The following is a 20,297-nucleotide window of genomic DNA, read 5'->3' on the forward strand; positions in this document are numbered from 1 at the left end:
GTATTTTGGATAACCCCTTGGAGGCAATCTTAAAAAGTTTGAATTTTAGTTACTAATCACGGAAAAGTTTGGTAACAACTCGAGAGATGGAAGAACTCCTCGCTTTCAAAAGGTGGGAGATGAACATTGCGTATTTTGGTACTTTCTACCTCTTATATTATATTTCTCTTTTTATTATGCCAAGAAGTGCTGTAGAAATTTAGCTCTGTTAGATAGGCAGTGGGGGTGGAAAGGTGAAATATTTAGTATTTTGGAAATATGTTTGGATAGGAGAGTCTTCTTTCCAGATGTTTTTTCCAACATTTTTCTTGGTGCCTCAAATGCATGGTGGTTCAGCATTGGATTGTCAGAATTCTAATTCTATTCATGCAAAATTGTGGCAAGAAGAAAGCTAGTGGAGGATGGGTTTGCAGAGCTTTAAGGGTTTCAGAACTCCTAAATGAAGCAATTTTGGATTCATATAAAGGTAAAGGAATCTGGAAATTACACCCTGCAGGTGAGTTTTAATCTAAGTCCTTGGCAAGACTGAAGAGCAAAGTTTCATCATGATAGAACCAGAAAACCTTGGTTTAAGTCTAGTTGGAAGACCAAGAGCCCTAAAATAGTTAATATTTTTATTTGGTTGGTTCAGTTGGGTAAGCTGAAACGGAAGACAAAATACAAAATTCAATTAAAATGCTCTGCAGTGATCTTGAGTCTATCATTCTGTAGTTTATGTTTGTTGGCTGGAGAAGATCATTCATTTATTCTTTCACTGTGCCTACAATGGTAAGATTTGGGTGGAGCTTTTCAAGATTTTTAATCTATCTTGGTTGTTTAATAAACATAGAAGAACAACTGCAACTTCTTTATGGAGCATTGTTCAAGGACAAAGTTACTTTATTAATGCAAATTGTGGTCAAAGAATATTTGAAGATAAAGCACGGATTGGACTATCGGCTGGGATTACACTAAAAGCTATGCTTCTTGGACAAGTCAATTTTCTTGCTATTCCATCAATATGTCAAATCCAAAATGTTTTTTGGGCAACCCAAAAAATGAGGAAACAGGGAGAAAAATATCATATATATTTTTTTGAATGAAAAACCACGCTTTTGTTGAGAAGAATGAAAGAATACAAAAGAGCATATGAAAAGATAGCCCACCAAAAGGAGCCAATTAAAACAAGAAAGAGCTCCAATCTAATATGATCAAACCTAAAGAATAATTACAAAACACTTAGGACACTGAGGCCCAAAGAGAAGCATGAAACAGATCAAGGGCCATAACCTCCTCCTAATATCTCTCAACCCTCTAAAAATGATGTTATTTCTCTCACTCTAGAGCCCCCAGAAAACAGCGAAAAAACCACGTACACCACAAGAACTGCACTTTATCCCAAAACGGTGGGTGAAGGAGCTCCTCCAACATCGAAGTACACTCTTTAAAACAAGGGAGATAAATCCCAAAAGCTTTAAACAGACAAGTCCAAGCTGAGCTGGCAATTCGAAAGAAAAATATTACATTAATTATTAAATAAAGCTCCATACTTCTCAATCAAGTGAAATGTATCTTAAAAAATTCTATTGCATTTAGATCATTTCCCAAGAAAAGGCAACTGCCCCATCCAAACTTGCCCTAGAACTTTTTTTTTAATATGGCAAGAAAAGTAATTAACCACTCCGTCCAAAAAGTTTGATTAATATTAATGTTGCAGCACTTCCAAAATTCTATTGGATAATTCTGGTCTGCTTGGGCATTAGTTAGAAGACACAGCATTGAATGAGTTTCCAACAGTTTGGTCTGCGTCACCTAAAACATTGATGATCAAGTTAGTTCTTTCCATAATAGGAAAGATAATAACCTCTGGGAACCAGTTTGTATGTTAACTTACAAATATATTTGTATTAACTTCTTTCATTTGCTTCATTAGCTATTAGCAGCGAGACCGGCTGCATCTTCCTCTGGGAATCGCAAAAGTGGAAAGTCATCTGTATTCTCCTTGTTTAACCTTAAAGATAAGAGTAGGTTTTGGAGTGAGACGGTCATACGTGGTGGTATGCCATCCTTTCTTATCTTTGTTACCTCAAAGCTTTTATATGTTCACTTATCAAGGTTATTGCCAATGAGTTGCTTTTTCTGTACGTTTTTTTGACTCATTGTTTATTCGTTTGTTTAGATTTTGATGATCTGGAATCATCCAGCACTGAGAAAATGAGTGCTGTTAACTACACGAAGGCAGGTAATTGAATGCATCAAATTAGTATAATGGTAATTGAATGTATCAAATTAAAGCTTCTTAGTGGTGTTCATTTTCTCCTCTGTTCAAGTACTTTGCTTCAGGCACTATTTGCGACTCTTGGAATGCTTTTATATTCCCCCCCAATTGTTGTTCTTTTTTCATTTTTCATTTTTCATTTTGCTTTCTTTTGCTTTCTTTTTATTTTAAAATTTTTATTTTTTAACAAGATATGAACTTTTTATTGATATATGAAAAGATACACAAAAAAAGTTCAAAGATACAAACTCCCATGGGAGTGAAAGTGACAAGAAAAGAAATAAAGGAAATTGCAATTCAAGTCAAGTTTTCTCAGGAACTCAAAGATATATTCCCAGAAGATAATGTTGGCGATTCCGAATCTAAAGAATCTTCTGATTGAGTCCTCACATCTTGGTGGATGGTTTTGTTTTACAGTTAGCTCGATATTATGTTTTTGTTTTTTTCTAAAGAACCTATTATATGATTTTGTTTTTTCTTTTTTTCTCTCTATCCTCTGGGAGTTTGTATTCTTGAACTTTTTCTCCATTTCATATATCAATGAAAAGTTGTTTCTTGTTAAAAAATTAAAAATTAATGCAAAAGGAAAGCATCCCATGGTATAAAGATAGATTTAGAGGAATAATCTTTAAATAGAGGTTGAATCAAGCACCAAAAAGATGCCTTGTATTTAGCTAGGTCAAAATATTCGAACCAATCTCATTTCTTGTCTTCGAAAAGCTGTTGGTTTCTTTTGCTTTGTTCTTTCACTCCTTCGGAAGTTTTTATCTCTGAACTTGTTTACTTATTTTCATTCATCAATGAAAATTTTTGTATCTTGTTAAAAAAAAAAGTATAAGGGTTTCATTTGTGTAAATGTAATTATCGTGAGAAATGGGTCTTTGTTCCTTTGTTATGTTTCTGTTACGCTAGTCGCTTAGGGCATGGGAGTGAGTATATGTGAAGAAGAGTGCATCAGGGAGGTAAACAAATTTGAATTTATACTGGGGTGAAACTATAGCTAGCCTCTCCAAAAGCTTGGGATACTTAAGTCTCTCCCTTTGGGAGTTTGTATCCTTGAACATTTTCCTTCCTTTTCATATATCAACGAAAAATTTGTTTCTTTTTAGAAAAAGCTTGGAGTACTTAATGAAATAGTCCTACATTCATTTCCTCAGTCCTTAGTCCTAGCAATCCAGCAACACTGGTGGATTCATGCCAAATAGAGAGCCATTTGTAATGTCTTCAACCTTCATTTGGAAGATAGCTCACTCTGCACACTTTTATTCATAATCTTGATATTGATACATTAATTTCCTTTTCTGTGTTTCTTCTTATAATTAATGTTCAGAAAGTTTGTAAATCTTCATTTTGTGGGGTATGGTTTTGGAGGGAGATCTTTTAGCTCCTTGGTTGCTGAGTTTAGAGCATTTTTTATTTTTATTTTTTTTCTTAAATCTCTCTAGAAAGTTTCTGTTATCCCGGAAGAAATGTGTGTTCCAAGGTGCAAATATTTAGAACTGGAGTTGGTGTGGTGTAAAATATCTTTTGTATGTCATTTCGAGCTTCAGTGACAAGGGCATTGTATTATATGTTTGTTACTCATTTCAAATAATTATTAGTTTTGGTAATCTCCCGATCCTTTATGGATCTATGTTCAACCTCATTATTTTCTACATATCCGTTCTTCAATAAAATTTCCGAAGTTAAATATCTTGAAGCCTGTACTGTGATATGGTGCGAGAACCAATAGAATGACAAAGCAACATTAGAAGTCTGTTTTTCATGTTCATCTTCCATTGTAGGTAACATAGCAAATCACTTGAAGCTTCTTGAAGTTGATTCCCTGTACCTTCCAGTCCCTGTGAATTTCATTTTTATAGGATTTGAAGGGAAAGGTAACCACGGTATGTAATGTTCCTGATTGCAAATTTATATTACGGTTGAAATTTTAGCTTTGGTTATGAATTCTTATGTGGATGGTCTAAGAGTTTTCTTTATTCTTAGAATTCAAGCTGCATCCAGAAGAGCTTGAACGTTGGTTCTTGAAACTGGATCATATCTTTGAACATACACGGATTCCACAAGTCAGGGAGGTGCTTACCCCTTTTTATAAGATCAGTGTGGACAAAGTTCTGAGGCACCAACTACCCCTTGTCAGTCACATAAATTACAAGTAATGCTGTACTGGTACTTCGTATAATGTGGGAGCAGGAGTTGACATGCTTCTTTGAGAAAGTCAAATTTCTTATTTTATGTTTGTCATAAGTTAGTAAATGACTATTTAGCTCATGTCTAAAAAGTTTGAAATGATATCCTTAGTGTTCTCAAGAAAAGGTTCTTGTTGAAATTTTGCAGTTTCTCTGTTCATGCAATACAAACGGGCGAGAAGGTTACTTCAATATTTGAGCTTGCAAGAAATGTATTAGCTCGCAAGGAAGATGTATCCAGTAATGGGTAAATATAATACTATTATTAGTTTTATTGTTTATTGTCTCACTAGATCATTGCCGAAGCTATTGAGCAACGTCGGATTTGGTTTTATTTATGCTGTTATTGTAACTCATGGTTACAGGGATGGGGATGATGCTCTTTGGCAAGTAGATGTGGACCTGATGGATGTACTTTTCACTAGCTTTGTGGAGTACCTCCAACTTGAAAATGCTTATAACATTTTTATTCTAAATCTCAAACGTGATGCAAAAAGGGCTAGATATGGATACCGGTGTGTAAATTTCTTAACAACTTTTTAATGAATTTTTGTTTGTTTACGTTGATTCTTTTCTTGACTCTATTACTCGAGATTAACAAGACAATTGACCCCTCAGTGATGAAAACAATTTTATTATGGTCCATCTTGAATAGTCTTGAAATATGCTATGCTGCTGTCTTCTTCACGGGGAGCCAGTATCAGTTCAAAGATTTTCAAGCTGATATATATTTGCAAATTGCAATCTGATCTTAGTGTCTCTTATCCAGAAAATCAAATCTGTAGAAAGTTTACAACCATGTTTATGGGACTTGCTACCGAGGGATTAGACAAAAGAGGCCCCTCCTTTTTTTTTTTTTTAAACAAGATTCGAACTTCTAAAGACAGAACAGACCCTTTTTCTCTTTCCTTTTTATTATTGTGGTGGATGTAATGGTTTGATAATGGGAAAGAGCAGAGATTGGATTCCTTTTCCAAAAGGCGATATCAGGTTCAAAGGACCATGGATGCAAATTTCTAAATGCTGTATGGAAGCAGGTGGTACAATTGTGAAGTTGGAAGAGGGGATAAGGTTCTGTTTTGGAAAGACCGTTGGCTTTTAAATGTGCCCATCAAATCAGCTTTCCCAAGGCTTTATAGAGGGAAAACTCAAAAGATCTCCTTGTTTCTCAAGTCTGGTCAGACTCTTTCACGTGTTGGGATTTGAAATTTAGAAGAAACTTCACTGATTTAGAGACTGAAGATTGGGCATCTCTTTTTAATGTGCTCTTAAACCTTTATATTACAGGGTCTGAATCTGATGATAGGAAAAGGTGGATGCTTGAGAGAGATGACGCTTATTCAGTCAATATAGCTCAAAGTTATGTGCGAACTGTGAAAGGAGTAGTAGGCCCCTTATGACACCGTTTGGCAAGTGAAAGTTCGTAAGAGGTAAAAGTTTTTCTGTGAATCCTTGCCTTGGAAAAATTAAACACCAACGATTAATTCCAAAAAGGATTAAGGATTTCTTAATCGAGCTTTATCTCCTAGTTGGTGTGTGATGTGTAAGAGGAAAAGGGAGGATAGTCAGCACCTGGTTTTCTCCTGTTTGTTACTTCTACTTGATGGAATTCTCTTCTCGGTTGTTTCAACCTGTCATGAGTATTCCCGAAAAATGTCTCTGATGGCTTGCTTCAGCTTATCCAGGGAACTCATTTTGGTGGCCAGGCTAGAATCATTTGGTATAATGCTGTGGTGGTCCTCCTTTGGAAGCTTTGGGCTGAGAGGAATAGGAGGATTTTTCAAGAAGAATCGCCTAGTGACGATTTTTGCAATGTGGTTAAATATCATGCTTCTATTTGGTGCTCCCTTAACAATGATTTTTGTAATTATGGTTTTTCTCTTATTTATGCCAATTGGGAGTCTTTCTTATAATCCTCTTGGCTCTTCGGGGATATCTTTATCTCCATCTTTTGTACATCCTATTTTGATTAAAAAAAGTTTCACCCCTTAACCAAAAAAAAAAAAAAAAAGATTAAGGGAAAGAGCTGTACTTGATCAGTGGACATTGGAAGTATGAGGATCTGTATTGTTTGTATGTATATTGTAGATGATTTGATCTTTTTGTTTGAGAGATGAAGAGAAGATCTCTCATGCTCTCAAAGTGAAACTGTGGAGTTGTTTGAGGCTGGTCAAGGGATTCAAATAGTTTTTTAGCCGGTAATTATTCATTAAAAAGGGAATATTATTCCCACATCCTGTTCTTGCAGAATTAGTTACAGAGAGAGTTGAAAGGAAGGCCCCAAGGGCCAGCTTAGTTGGCAAGGACTTGGGGCCTCTTAGCCATAATGGCTTAAAGGTCTCAAGTTCGAACTTTCTAGTGAGCTTAATATAAAAAATCCTTGATGTCTAACGGATTCGGGCCCTGGGGTGGGCGTGGATGCCTCTGGGTAAAGGGGAGCAAAACTCTGACTCCCAGTTATTAAAAAAAAAAGAAAGTGAAAGGAAGCTAGAAAAGTGGTGTAAGTTGTCGTTATTAGATGGTGGGAGATTAACTTTGTGTCATTCAATTTTAGGGTTTTTTTTTTCTTTTAAATTTTTTATAAGAAACCGAACTTTTCATTGAGTCAAATGAAAACTTAAAACATATAAAGGGCATACAAAAACAAATGTCCAGAAGGAGGTCATTCAGTTTTAGCTTATTTCTCTTCCTATTTTCTGTCCACTTTTAATATGCGAAGAAAGGTCAGTGATTCTTGAAAGGATGATGAGAAATTTTATATGAAGTTCGCTTCTTTGTCTACTGAAAATGGGGGACTAGGGGGTAAGAACAAAGCATTCTTGAGTAAATGGTTATGGAGGTTCATAGATGAGTCGATCGGATATGACATATTGTACGTCTGTAGCATTTATGGTCAGCAAAGTGGTGAATGGTTTACTTGTAGTGGGGAAAAGGGAAGGAAGGAGGCAGTGGGGTATAATTGTCAAATTAAAGGAGCTGGTGTTCAAGCATTTTATGATAAACATCGGGAATGAAGGAGTTAAATTTTGGAAGATAGTTGGGTGGATGACTTCCTGAGTTACCGTTGGCTGTCTAGTTCCTAAGATTTTATAGGGTGGTGGAACCAAAATTCAGTCTAATAAGTAATTTATGGGACTCAAGAACAAATGGATGATGCACACAAAAGTTTGTTGGAGGATGAGAAAAATGCATTACAGTCTATTTTGGATATTATGAGAAATCATGTATTCTTCAATTTTATTGGAGCTAGGAGAAAGATTTTACGTTAAATCTACGGGACTTGGAACAAATTTATGGAGTATAATTGCACAGAGAAGTTTGTTGGAAGAGGAGCAAATTAGTTGCAGTCTTTTTTTGGATATACTGAAAAATCAGGCATTCTTCGATTTAGATGGGGTTGATAACAGAGTTTGGTTATTGGAGTTCTGCTAAATCTCTGTCTAGAAGGCTGAGTGGCAAAAGCTGTGGTCTGGAAGTAGGGCTACGTTCCACAATTTGGAAAGAAGTTGCTCTATGAAAGTAAAATTTTTTGTTTTTGTGTTTATAACTCCTCAGTAGCATTTATCTTGATTCTTGGAGTTTTTTGTGTTTCTTGCTATTGTGTGAGGAATTTCCTCACTGAACTTCTTGGAATTTACTCAAAAGAGCCCGTAGGCGTCACAGAGGCACCCCACCAATTCGAGAGGGTGGGTAACTCTCCTTACAGACAAACTATCACTGAAAACCAAGACGCCTCTCTCTTACTCAGTAGGGGAATATTTCTACCCAATCCCCAAGCAGCCCCAAGTCAGGGAATTGTCGAGCCAAATCTTGCATAGGTTCCCACATAGCGTTGTCAGGAGGAAGCCCTTTCCAGCTGACTAGAGCTTCAGCCACTTCGGTGTCTTCATTAATTCCAGCTGCAAAGATCTCTTTTGGAATAGCCTGCCACTCCAAGTCTGCATTTAAGTAGGGAGGGATGTGTTGTACCTCTGTTAGTGTTCCCCGAGCTGGTTTCAGCTGTGATATATGGAAAATCGGGTGTATAGTGGCATCAGCAGGCAGGGCCAAACGGTAGGCTACCTTCCCAATCCGTTCAGTGATTTCATAGGGGCCAAAAAACTTGGCTAAAAGCTTCTCGTTTCTTCGTTTGGCTAAAGACTTTTGTCGGTAGGGATGAATTTTCAGGGAGACCTTGTCCCCCACAGCAAACTCCCATTCTGTCCGTTTCTCATCAGCATATTTCTTCATTCTTCCTTGTGCTCGAGTCAAATTCTCTTTGAGCAAAGCCAATGCTTGATCTCTCTCGATCAATTGTTGGTCAAGTGTATCATTAGCGGTACGAGATGTACCATAGCTCAGCAATGGGGTGGGGTCCTCCCATACACGGCTTGAAATGGTGACACTCCCAAAGATCCATGGAAAGTGGTATTATACCAATATTCAGCCCATGATAGCCAATTTCCCCAAGTTCGAGGGGACTCACCACAGAAACAACGTAGATACGTTTCCAGATACTTATTGACGATTTCTGTTTGTCCAACCATTTGTGGATGGTAGGCCGTGTTTCGTCTCAATTTGGTACCTTGCAATCAGAATAACTCCGTCCAGAAGTGACTAAGGAACACTTTATCTCGATCCGAAATAATGGACTGGGGAAAGCCATGTAGTCGAACCACCTCCTTAACGAATGCTGCTGTTATGGTCTTGGCTGTAAAAGGGTGGCTCATAGGGATAAAGTGAGCATATTTGCTCAATCGGTCAACAACCACAAAAATAGTATGATTTCCCAGCGATCTAGGAAGCCCCTCTACAAAGTCCATCGTAATATCTTCCCAGATTCTATTGGGTATGGCCAGGGGTTGTAGAAGTCCAGATGGTGCCATAGCAAGAGTTTTGTTGTGTTGACATACCCTACATTACTCCACAAATTTCTTCGTATCTGCTTTCATTCTTTGCCAGTAGAGCTCTCCGCACATTCGCTTGTAAGTTCTCAAAAATCCAGAGTTTCCCCCCACGACCGTATTGTGGTAGAGATGTAGGATAAGTGTGGATGTTTTGGACAACACCATTCTATTCTCGTACCGTAGTTCCCCTTGCTTCAAGCTGAATTTAAGGTGGCTGTCAGGGTCCTGTTGGAGGTCTGTTATAATTCTAGCTAGGTATTCGTCACCTTGAACTTCATTTCTGATTAAGCTCACATCTAGAAGTGTGGGGGCGGATAGGACAACTAGATAAAGCCCCGGAGCCATGCGAGACAAGGAATTTGCGGCTTTGCTTTCAAGACCGGGCTTGTACTGAATTTTGAAATCATAGCCTAACAGCTTCGAACCCATTTTTGGTACTCTGGCTGCACTATCCTCTGCTCTAGGAGGTACTTCAGAGCCTGTTGATCGGTGCGGACAAGGTGCTTCAGAGTGAGGGGTGGCCAAGGTGCCATAATTGATAACGAATTTCCTGTAATACCCCGTGAAGCCAAGGAAGCCTCTCAATTCCCGTACATTGGTTGGGATTGGCCACTGCAACATGACCTGAATCTTTACTTGATCTGCTTCTACTCCTTCCGTCGATATCCAGTGCCCAAGGTATTCAATCTTTGTTTGAGCGAAGTGGCACTTCTTAAGGTTATCACATAATGAATTATCTCGCAAGATATTGAAAACCACAGAGTGATATGAGAATTCAAATTCGTGCTATATACCAAGATGTCATCAAAGAAAACCAGTACGAACTTATGCAGGAAGGGTTTGAAGATGTGATTCATCAATGATTGAAAGGTCGTCAGGACATTGGTGACTCCAAAAGGCATTACTAGGAATTCGTAGTGTCCCTCATGAGTGCGAAACGCCGTTTTTGGCACATCTTCAGGGCCATTCGTGTCTGATGGTACCCTGACTTCAACTCAATCTTGGAGTAGATAGTCGAACCGTGCAGCTCGTCCAACAATTCATCAATCATTGGAATGGGGAATTTATTAGTAATTGTCACCTGGTTCAAAGCCCTGTAATCCACGCAAAACCTCAAACTTCCATCCTTTTTAACAAGGATTACGGGACTAGGATAGGGGCTGACACTTGGGCGAATGATTCCCTTTTGGATCATCTCTGCGATTATATTTTCAATTTCTGTCTTCTGAACCTGCGCATATCGATAGGGCCGCACATTGAATGGGGCTTCTCCTTCTTCTAGCTGAATTCTGTGATCAATCGCACGGGGAGGAAGCAAAGCGTTCGAGCTCTGGAATACATCCTTGTACTCCTCAAGCAAATCTTCCATTTCAGGAGGATTTCTCCTTTTGCTCTCATGAAGTTCCGTTGCTTGTGTCTCCTCCTGTGTTGTCAATGCTCGGAGCTCCACCAAATAGCCCTGATCAGTGACCTCCCAAGCGTGAGTCATCCTTTTCAAGGACACCTCCATTCGCGTAAGGGTCGGATCCCCCTTAAGGACAATGCGCTTGTCTCCACGCGTAAAGGTCATTGTCAAAGCGGGCCAATCAATCTCCATCTTACCCATTTGATCGTGCGAGTTGAAGCTCGTCAACCAACTTCTGGGAGATGAAATTGTGAGTGGCCCCACAGTCTAGGAGGACCACCACATCTTTTCCCTGCATCACCCCCTTTATTTTGATCATTCCAGGCGTCGTAAATCCTACTAGCGTATTTAGGCGACACATGACTGCCTTGCCGGTCTCCCCTGAAGTCTCTCCTACTTCTTCCGTTCGTTCTTCCTCCTCCGGCACTAAGAGTTCCTCGTCATGAACCATGATCACGCGGAGCTGTTGATTTTTACAGCAATGTCCCACAGTATACTTCTCATCACACTTGAAACATAGGCCTTTCTCCCTTATTTTCCTGTACTCTTCCTTAGACAATCGTTTATAGGGAGCCTCCTTCCGTACTGCCGTCGCGGTGCCTGTACTCGCCCCCATACTTGGTTTACTGGTCAGAGTGACCGTGCAGGTTGGAGTTGCCTCAGGTGCCTTCGCTGCTGCCTTTCCTCCTATTGCGCTCACTTTCCCATTCCGATCAACGATTCCTTCCCCAACTTCTTGGACCGCCGTGGCGATATCTTCCACCAATTGGGCCCGTCGCATTATTTGGTCCAAACCTTTGGGCTCAGTAGCTTTTGACCACTAATTGTGCTACCAATTCTTCTATGTGCAAGTGTACACAATTGTCGCAGCAAGTAATAAAAGTTCGAATCCACAAAGATTAAATGCTTAAACACTCAATATTCACTCAAGAAAGTACAACAAGCAATGAGATTTTCTTCCAAATAATACTAAATAGTGATGAGATGAAAACCTTGAAATAAGTATCTTAATGCAAACACACGGTATAAGTTCGTTAAAAGTACCAAGCATCCACAATCACTCAGTATTATCTTGTAAAATAAAGGCGCAAGGGGGAGAGTAAGTCGACTCTTCTGGGCCACCCTAACCATGCTGTAGCATTAATGGAGTAAGTGCAGACAAGATGCTTTTCCAAACACCCTAGATTTTTTACTACTAACATTCATAGACAAACATCAATAGCATATACACACAGTTTTTATGACCAAGCTAGGTGATGTTTATCCCTAAGTCACCACACGCTAAACTTAAGTAGACTCTAGCCAGAGATGAAGGGTTTCGCTCCTTAACACATTTTTCCAAACATTATCAAAGAGGTATTTCAAAATGGTGATCAAGCACATTGAAACTAGAATGATAAACAACATCAACTCAAAGCACAGTTCCATTAAAACAAACAGCACGTTTACAGCCCAGAAAACAAGTCTAGAATATCTCCCCCTTACACAAGTTGTTAGCTATGCAAATCCATAAGGAGAGTTAAGCAAAATGTAAGACTGAAAATAATACAAAGATGAGAAAATGAAGAAAAAGGAGCTGAAGGTCAGCTCCAAACTGCCATTGAAGAGTCTTTTTCTACTCTTTGCTCTGCAGTTCTACGAGAGAGTTCCTTGGAGTAAGAGTGGACTTCTTCCAAGAACGAGTGAAGGGGAATGTTTCTTGAGGTGTGTGTCCTTGGAGGCTTCTCCTCTTGGTTGTATTTATACCCCCTTCAGATACTAGGGCAACAACGAGGACCTTGAGGGAATCAACTCTCACTTTTGGGTAAAACCTCCAATTACTGTGGTAAATCCCATTGTGCAGTCCTTTCATGTCAGCTTGTCGTTTTTTGCTGCTCTCTGAATCTGGATTTTTGATGCTGCAGCATTGTCAAAGCTGCAGCAAAATGCACCGAAATTAGTTCCATTGCAATTGACAATACTACCATGCAGAGAGCTGGTGTTTATGATCTTTTTAGCGCAAAAAACAGTGAATAGGGGTGCAAGTGATGCTATCTTTAGCTAATTTATACCAACATTATACCCAAATAACTCTCTATTTGGAGAGTTATCAGTAGCCAACACCTCCGCGCGTATCACAGGATCCAAATCCGTTTAGGAAAGCTCTTCATCGGACAGTTGAGGCAGGGAGCCGGTAATGCCTCAAACGTTTCCTGATATTCCGCCACACTACCTTCTTGCTTAATCGCGAGTAACTTGGCACATTGGCGGCCTTCCTTCGACCTTCGAAATCGTTCGAGTAATCGTGTCTTCAGGTTTTCCCAATCTAAAAATCGATCTCTGTTCTCATGGTATCGATACCAAGATAAGGCTACTCCATCAAAGCTTATCACCGAAACAATCATTTTCTCTTCATCAGGGAGTTTATGAATTTCAAAATATCGCTCGGCACGAAATAACCAAGAATCGGGATCCTTACCTATGAAGATCGGCATCTCAACTTCTTGAACTTGCTTCGATCATTTCCAAGATCGCGAATCTGGATGATTCTCGACGTTGCCTCTGGTTGTTTAGCCTTCATCGCGGAAGATTCACCCAGTTGCGAAATCTTCGGTGACTTGCCGCTGATGATCTCAGACATGAAGCCTTCTAGCATTGATTGAATTCGTTCGTTCATCGCTCTCTGTTCTTCGACTTTTCCACACAAAGTTGTGATCGCGCCTTTGATATCGGAAACTTCCTTCTCTGTAGCTTCGCAGCGAGTCTCAAGCTCCTTCACAGTCATTGTCGATCTCAATTCCCAGTTTCGAACAACTCTGATACCAATTTGGGAGGAATTTCCTCACTGAACTTCTTGGAATTGAATCAAAAGAGCCCGTAGGCGTTAGAGAGGCAGCCCACCAATTCGAGAGGGTAGGTAACTCTCCTTACATACAAACTATCACTGAAAACCAAGACACCTCTCTCTTACTCACTAGGGGGATATTTCTACCCAATCCCCAAGCAGCCCCAACCCATATTCTCTCTCCTAACCGTTACAATCATTCTCCCTTATTATTCCCTTCATCCTCAAGTACAGTGCCCTTAGTACCCCTTCTAGAATATGTCTTAGTTATCGGGGGTCTAACATATTGCTCATCTCCTTAAGGTTTTTGTCTCTTTCAGTTTTTCTTTTATCATTTTCTCTTTCAGTTTTTCTTTTATCATTTTCTCTTTGAACAATTTGTTCCTTTTCATCTTTTCAATGATAAGCTTGTATCTTGTTTAAAAAAAAGTACACTTTTTTATTTTTTTATTTTTAACAAGAAACAATCTTTTCATTGATAATATGAAAAGGAAGAAAAAAGTTCAAGGATACAAGCTCCCGAAGGAAGCAAAAAACGAATAAGAAAAACAACCAAAACAAAGAAACCAAAAACCCATGAGAGATTTGAAGCCCAAGAATAGACGTTGAAAAACTTTTATCAATAAAGCTTGCCAATTCAAAAGGACCGGCCGACTACTGAGGAAGCTAAAACAATCACTTAATACAAACTGATCGTTAGAATGAAGAAGTAAAGAATCTGAAACCTCCCTCTACCAAGAGAAGACAAGAAAACTTTTATCTCAACCCTCAATACTGCTGCAAAGCAGAACCAACCAAAAACGTATTGCCTATAATTAAAGCCTACCTATTAGTGATTGGAACTAGGGTAAGACCTACAGCTTCAAAATATTTAAAAAAACTTTGATTATCAGCACAAGAAGCTTGTTCGACTACCAAAGGTTGCTTCTGAGAAGGAGAAAGAATGGTATCCATTTTTTAGAGGAGCGTAAGTGGTTGTTATCCTCTGCAAAAAGTAAATTAGAATCATTTGTTAGGAAACCTCTGATAAATCTTCATTAACAACCTCTTGCTCTTCTAAAAATAGAGGTTCTTCCAAAAATTCTGCTGAATCTTCACCACTGACACTAATATTGAATTCTTCTTTACCATCGGATAAAACGTTATCATTGATATGTATATTTGACTGCTCACTTGTTGAATTAATGATACCATGGCTGAGAGGTGAATCGTCCTTCTGAAACCTCCTCTTTCCTTTATTAACCTCGGTGAGAAATTCTTTTTTCTTGAATAAAAAAAGAGCAGGGGAGGAATAAAAGTCCTAGGTGACAGTATATCAGGGTTAAAACGGCAGTAAACCTTTTTGTGTGGTCAATTTGCCTTGAAAGTAAAAATAAGATAGAAATAATTCAGCAAAGATGTTCAATGTGGATCGTCAGTCACATTGTGATGTGTTTTTGTGTCAATTGGAAAGCGAAGACATGGTTCTCTTGTTTTTCTCTCGTTCTTTCAGCAGGAAAATTTGGGATTCTGTGTTACATATTTTTTGCTTATTGGTTTGCCAAAGTTTGCTGAAAGGAAATGTGTAGAAATTATTAAGGGTATTTTTTTTTCAGAGGAAGACTTAAAAAGTTGCGGATTAATGTAGTAAAATAAATAATGTGGAATTTTTGGTAAGAAAGAACTAATAATATATATAATGAATTTTTCTAGGGAGTAGGGGTGATTATAGATTATTTTATTTTTGTATAAGAAACTGAATGTCATCAAAAGGAGAAACTAAATATCATTTTAGATTGGTCGAAGCTATATTCCAGATGGGTGTCACTAGATAAAGAGACTGGGGTATCTTTTCTTGCCATTTTGTCCAGTTGGGAGTGTTTCCTGTAGGGTTTGGTTTGGATTGTGTGATTGTAATTGTGAGGCTTCATAGGTATTCTTCCTGTAGGATTTGGTTTGGATTGTGTGATTGTAATTGTGAGGCTTCATAGGTTTTGATTTGGGACCGGGTGGTTTCTGTGACTTGTAATCTGGGACATATTTTGCTTTTATTTATTTATATTTTTGGTGGGTGGGGTTCTTCCTCTTCTTGAAAATCTAACAATTTTGAGTTATGGGATTTGTGGTGGATAGGGTGGTTGCCAAACTTCAAAGATGGAGTAAGTCTTCGTCTTGGAAGAAAGTATAATTTCTCTGATTCCAATATTTGCTTAAACTCAATACCCTCTTGGTTTAGTTTTCTGGTTTCTACGAATCCACATGTACAAATCATGCAAGCAACACAATTAATTTCTGACGCACCATTATGACCACATGAATGCAAAAATCTAAGTGATTTGAAATCAGATTTCCTAGACTCGAATGATTTGAATTGAAAAGAAGGTTGTGTGGAGTGAGCCCTGTCAGTTGTTGACAGGTTGAAACATGAAATATTATGGTATTTCCTCGTTCTTCTGTTTTATTCTTGATTATTCTAATATATTTGCAGGAAAGGTTTATCCGAGTCGGAGATAAACTTTCTTAAAGAGGTATTTATTTTCTTATCCTTCCAAATTTGAAACTGTTTTCTTTAACTCTGATTATTGTCTTTCTATTCTTTTGGCTTAACTGGAAGATTTTTTGTAATCTACTTTTGGGCTTCAGGGCCATTTGCCCCTCTTCCTTATTTTTTTAGGGCCATTTGCACCTCTTCCTTATATTTTAGGAAAACTATAATGGGTGGAAAAACTAGTTGCCATATTTTCAAATTTATTACACGAAAAATAATTTGGAAATATGGCAAATTTTCACTCGAATACCACTGTATACCATTTTTTAAAAAATTTTATATTAACTATATCACTGTATACCTAATCTAAATTGCATCATTGATATATGTATATTTAATATACGGGTTCTTTTGAACAAAGGAAAGTTACGTATATCATGTTCGTACATTATTTCCAAATAAACAGTAGTAAAATCTAATGACTAAAGCAGTAAGGTGTAAAAAAGGTTAAAGTTTTCCTGGGGACCTTGTCCTCTGCCAACTTATAAACACATTGGACAGAGCTGTGATATTACTTTTCCAGTAAGGGTATTCCAAAGTTGTGATACTTTTGAGATTAATAACAAAAACAAGTGATTGAGAAAGTCATTGCATTACAGGGGTCAGTTCTTGTGGCAGGCAGGGTCTTTGCAGTTCTTTGGGGTTTATGGATTGAGAGAAATAATAGGATTTTTAGGGGGGTTGAGAGCTGGGGGTGTTGGGGCCCACATTTCCCTTTAGGTCTCGGTGTCCAAAGTCTTTTGTAATTGTTCGTTAGGTTTGATTTTACTTGATTGGAGCCCCTTTTAGTTGGACTCCCTTTGGCTGGGCTCTTCTTTTGTATACCCTATGTTTTGTTTCATTATTCTCAATGAAAGTTGGATTTTCTCCTTAAAAAAAATTGTTCAACAAGAGGTTTCAATCGGTGGCATTTGTTTTATCGCTTTTTGAAGATTCTTCTTCGATTTCTTTGGAGTTTTGACGCCCTTTGCTAGATATGAAAGTCTGGGAGGTTTCAACCTTACTCTTGTTGGTGGGAAGGTCTTTGTTTGTCTAGGGAGGAGGGATGTCCGTTTTTGGGCCCCAAACTCTTCTCCCTTCGTCTCGGTTTCAGATGCCTGGGATAGGAGGTCCTCTTCTTGAAAGATGAGGAGATTGTAGTGTTGTCGGAGCTATTATCTTATATTTCTCGGCTAATCTTTCTGACGAAGGTGATGCTCATTGTTGGGGCTTGGAAAATTCGGGCCTTTTCTCAGTTAATTCACTTTTTGAGCTTGTTAGTGCTGATTTGCGTCTTTCAAAAGCGTTTTTATCTTCTCTTTGGAGCTCGGGCAGTCCTAAACAAGTGAACATGTTAGCTTGGATTCTCCTATATGGAAAGGTCAATACAGCTGAGGTTCCCCAAAGCAAGTCCCCTAAAATGGCTTTGCAGCCATCTATATGTTTGTTGTGTGCTGAATAGCGTGAAAATTTGATTCATGTGTTCTTCTTCTGTCCATTTGCTTCAGTTTGTTGGAATTTATTCTTTCAGATGTTCCATTGGATTGGGTTTGGGACTGTGAGGCTGCAAGTAATATTTTTTAGCTTCTAAGTGGAGTTATTTTGGTGTGTAAAGTTAACTTTCTTTGGATTAATGGTTATAAGGCGATTCTTTCATAATTATGGTTCGAGAGAAATCAAAGGGTCTTTGAAGATTCTCGTTGTTCGTCGCTAGAATGTTTCAACCTTGCCAAATTGAAAGCCTTTTAATGGTGTGCTCTTTCCGATATTTTCTCTTCCTATTCTCCTAGTATGACTTGTATCGTATGAATTGGGAAGCCTTTATAACTTCTTTGTAGTTTGTTTTTGCTTTTTTCTCTTTCACTTACTTAAGAGTTTACAACCTTGAACAATTTTGTTCCTTTTCATCTATCAAGGAAAAGTTCGTATCTTATTAAAAAAAAAAAAAATCAAGGTCTTGTCCCCAAGGGGCAGCCCAGTTAGCAAGGGCTTAGAATCTCTTGGTCATTCTGGTTTAGAAGTTTCAAGTTCTAACTTTCTGGTGAGCTTAATATCAAAAACTCTTGATATCTTTTGGGTCTGGGACCTGGAGCAGGCGAAATTTAGGCGAAATTTCGACGATCTTCTCCTGTAGTTATTTTTTTCATTTGTTAAGTATTCTCTCGCTTTCCTATGATTCCTTTCTGTTCTCTTCGCTTTGGAAGGTTAAAGTCCCAAAGGATATCAAAGTCTTTGCTGGGCAGGTCTTGCATGGGAATGTCAACACTTTGGACCATATTCAGACGCACTCTTCTTACTTTTTGGGTCCTTGATGGTGTGTTTTTGTGCAAAAATGTATTGGAGGATCTTGATCAATTGCTTTAGAGGTGTCAGTTCATCCATTTGATTTGGGGTTGTTTTATGGAGAGCTTTGGGGTTTCTTTGATGCGGAATAGTGATTGTTTGTTTTTCTACGTTCCTTTGCTAGTTTGTGGGTATTTGACGTGGGAAAAATAACAATAGTGGTTGAGAAATTGTGGGAGGCTGTGTCAGATTTGATTAAATTTGACAGTTATTTATGGACTTTGTTTTCGAAGGTTCTTTTTAATTACCTGTTAGAGGTTATTCTTTTGGATTTGAGGCCCTTTCTTTAGTTCTTTTGGGAATGATCTTGCACATTCTTTCATTTTTCTCAATAAAAGCTTGGTTTCTTATAAAAAACACTTTATTTTTCCTCTTTCATATTCATTCGATTAGGAATAGTTTACTACTCCATGTGGCCAAGTGTGACCAGCATGTGCAGACTTTGAAAATTCCAGGAACTATTTTGACAATTTATTTAAGTATTCAAAGCTAGTTATATATATATTTAAAAATTGTTTGCATAGTACTTGCTAGCTGTCAAGGTAAATTATCTCATATCATGCAGCTTTTGGTGAGTTTTTGTTTTTGTTCATTATACTAGTTTATGGTATTTGTTAACAATGATTCAATTGGTTTGCAATAGAACACTCACTTGCAATCTAAAATTCTTCAATCAGAAAGCACACCTGAAGCTATTCTTGGTATGTTAAACTCTTTTGGGGGTTTCCTCAATTTTTATTTTTCTCATTATTAGGCATAAGAGTACAAAATTCTATGACACTTAATGATTTACAGTTCTTGAGAAGATTAAAAGGCCCTTGTATGAAAAGCATCCCATGACTAAGTTTGCGTGGACAATAGCCGAAGATACTGATACTGTAAGTAACCTTGTCAATCAGAGCGTTGAGAAAAAATTCCATCAATTCCAGTGACTGACATTTTAAATTTTTGGATATTTCCAATCTTTTATGGTTTTTATTTAAAGATGGAATGGTACAACATTTGCCAAGATGCCCTAAGAAAAGTCGACGAGTTGTATCAGGGAAAAGAGACTTCTGATATCATTCAAAACAAAGTTTTGCAGGTACATATAATCCTCACATTGGTTGAAATATATTAAAAAAGAACAATTTATGAAGGTTATTTTCTTACGGTATGCGCTTATGTTTGTTTTGATTTAGATACTGAAGGGAAAGGAAAGAGAGATGAGGCTTCGGCTTGATAAGGAATTAAAATCCTTTGATTTCAGTGGTTTCCATGCTGAATGTCTCACAGACACATGGATTGGCAATGATAGGTAGCATCTGTTGCACGAACTATATTATAATAAAGTATTACATCATTAATGTCTGCTTTGCATCAGGTGGGCCTTTATTGATTTAAGCGCAGGCCCTTTTTCATGGGGACCTGCTGTTGGTGGAGAAGGTGTACGAACTGAGCTAAGCCTACCAAATGTGGAAAGGACGGTTGGTGCTGTTCAAGGTACTGATGACTTTACTAAGGCATCTCAAAACTTTGTTAATTATTTAGAACATATTTATCTTAATTAAAAAACTTATTCGTGAGTTGTCAACTAAGGTCTTTTTCCTCAGCAACTGAGATGGAGTCAAGGATTTTTACATTTCCAATTAAGGCCAGATTGATCTCTTCAGGTTTCTTATAAAAAAAAAAAGGCAGATTCATTTCTCAAAACAGTAAAAGGAAAAACGAATTCTACCTTTGAGACAAAACTTTGTTGAATCACCTTGTGGTTGTGGATACAATTGGTCATTATGGCTGAAAATGTATGCAAAGGGGTTTAGCTTTAAGGGTCCATAAGGCCATAAGACACAAAGGCCATGCCATAGAAGACATTTGAAGGAAGATAAAATGGCTGAATTTATTAGC

General features: G+C 38.0%; 1 protein-coding gene across 1 annotated transcript in view; it reads left to right on the forward strand.

The window, feature by feature from the left end:
* Window positions 1-20,297, forward strand: part of LOC111023880 (uncharacterized) — a 50,937-nt gene that overhangs the window by 1,747 nt on the left and 28,893 nt on the right. The window contains exons 2-13 of the mRNA XM_022301378.2: window positions 1,913-2,036; window positions 2,159-2,221; window positions 4,042-4,143; window positions 4,244-4,412; window positions 4,595-4,693; window positions 4,812-4,961; window positions 16,029-16,068; window positions 19,054-19,111; window positions 19,206-19,288; window positions 19,396-19,494; window positions 19,592-19,707; window positions 19,774-19,892. Coding sequence (XP_022157070.1) covers window positions 1,913-2,036; window positions 2,159-2,221; window positions 4,042-4,143; window positions 4,244-4,412; window positions 4,595-4,693; window positions 4,812-4,961; window positions 16,029-16,068; window positions 19,054-19,111; window positions 19,206-19,288; window positions 19,396-19,494; window positions 19,592-19,707; window positions 19,774-19,892 — 1,222 coding nt within the window. The remainder of the gene's footprint in view (window positions 1-1,912; window positions 2,037-2,158; window positions 2,222-4,041; window positions 4,144-4,243; window positions 4,413-4,594; window positions 4,694-4,811; window positions 4,962-16,028; window positions 16,069-19,053; window positions 19,112-19,205; window positions 19,289-19,395; window positions 19,495-19,591; window positions 19,708-19,773; window positions 19,893-20,297) is intronic.

Source organism: Momordica charantia, assembly GCF_013281855.1.
Source record: "Momordica charantia cultivar OHB3-1 chromosome 6 unlocalized genomic scaffold, Mcharantia_2.0 BLBB01000006.1, whole genome shotgun sequence".
Lineage (NCBI taxonomy): Eukaryota > Viridiplantae > Streptophyta > Magnoliopsida > Cucurbitales > Cucurbitaceae > Momordica > Momordica charantia.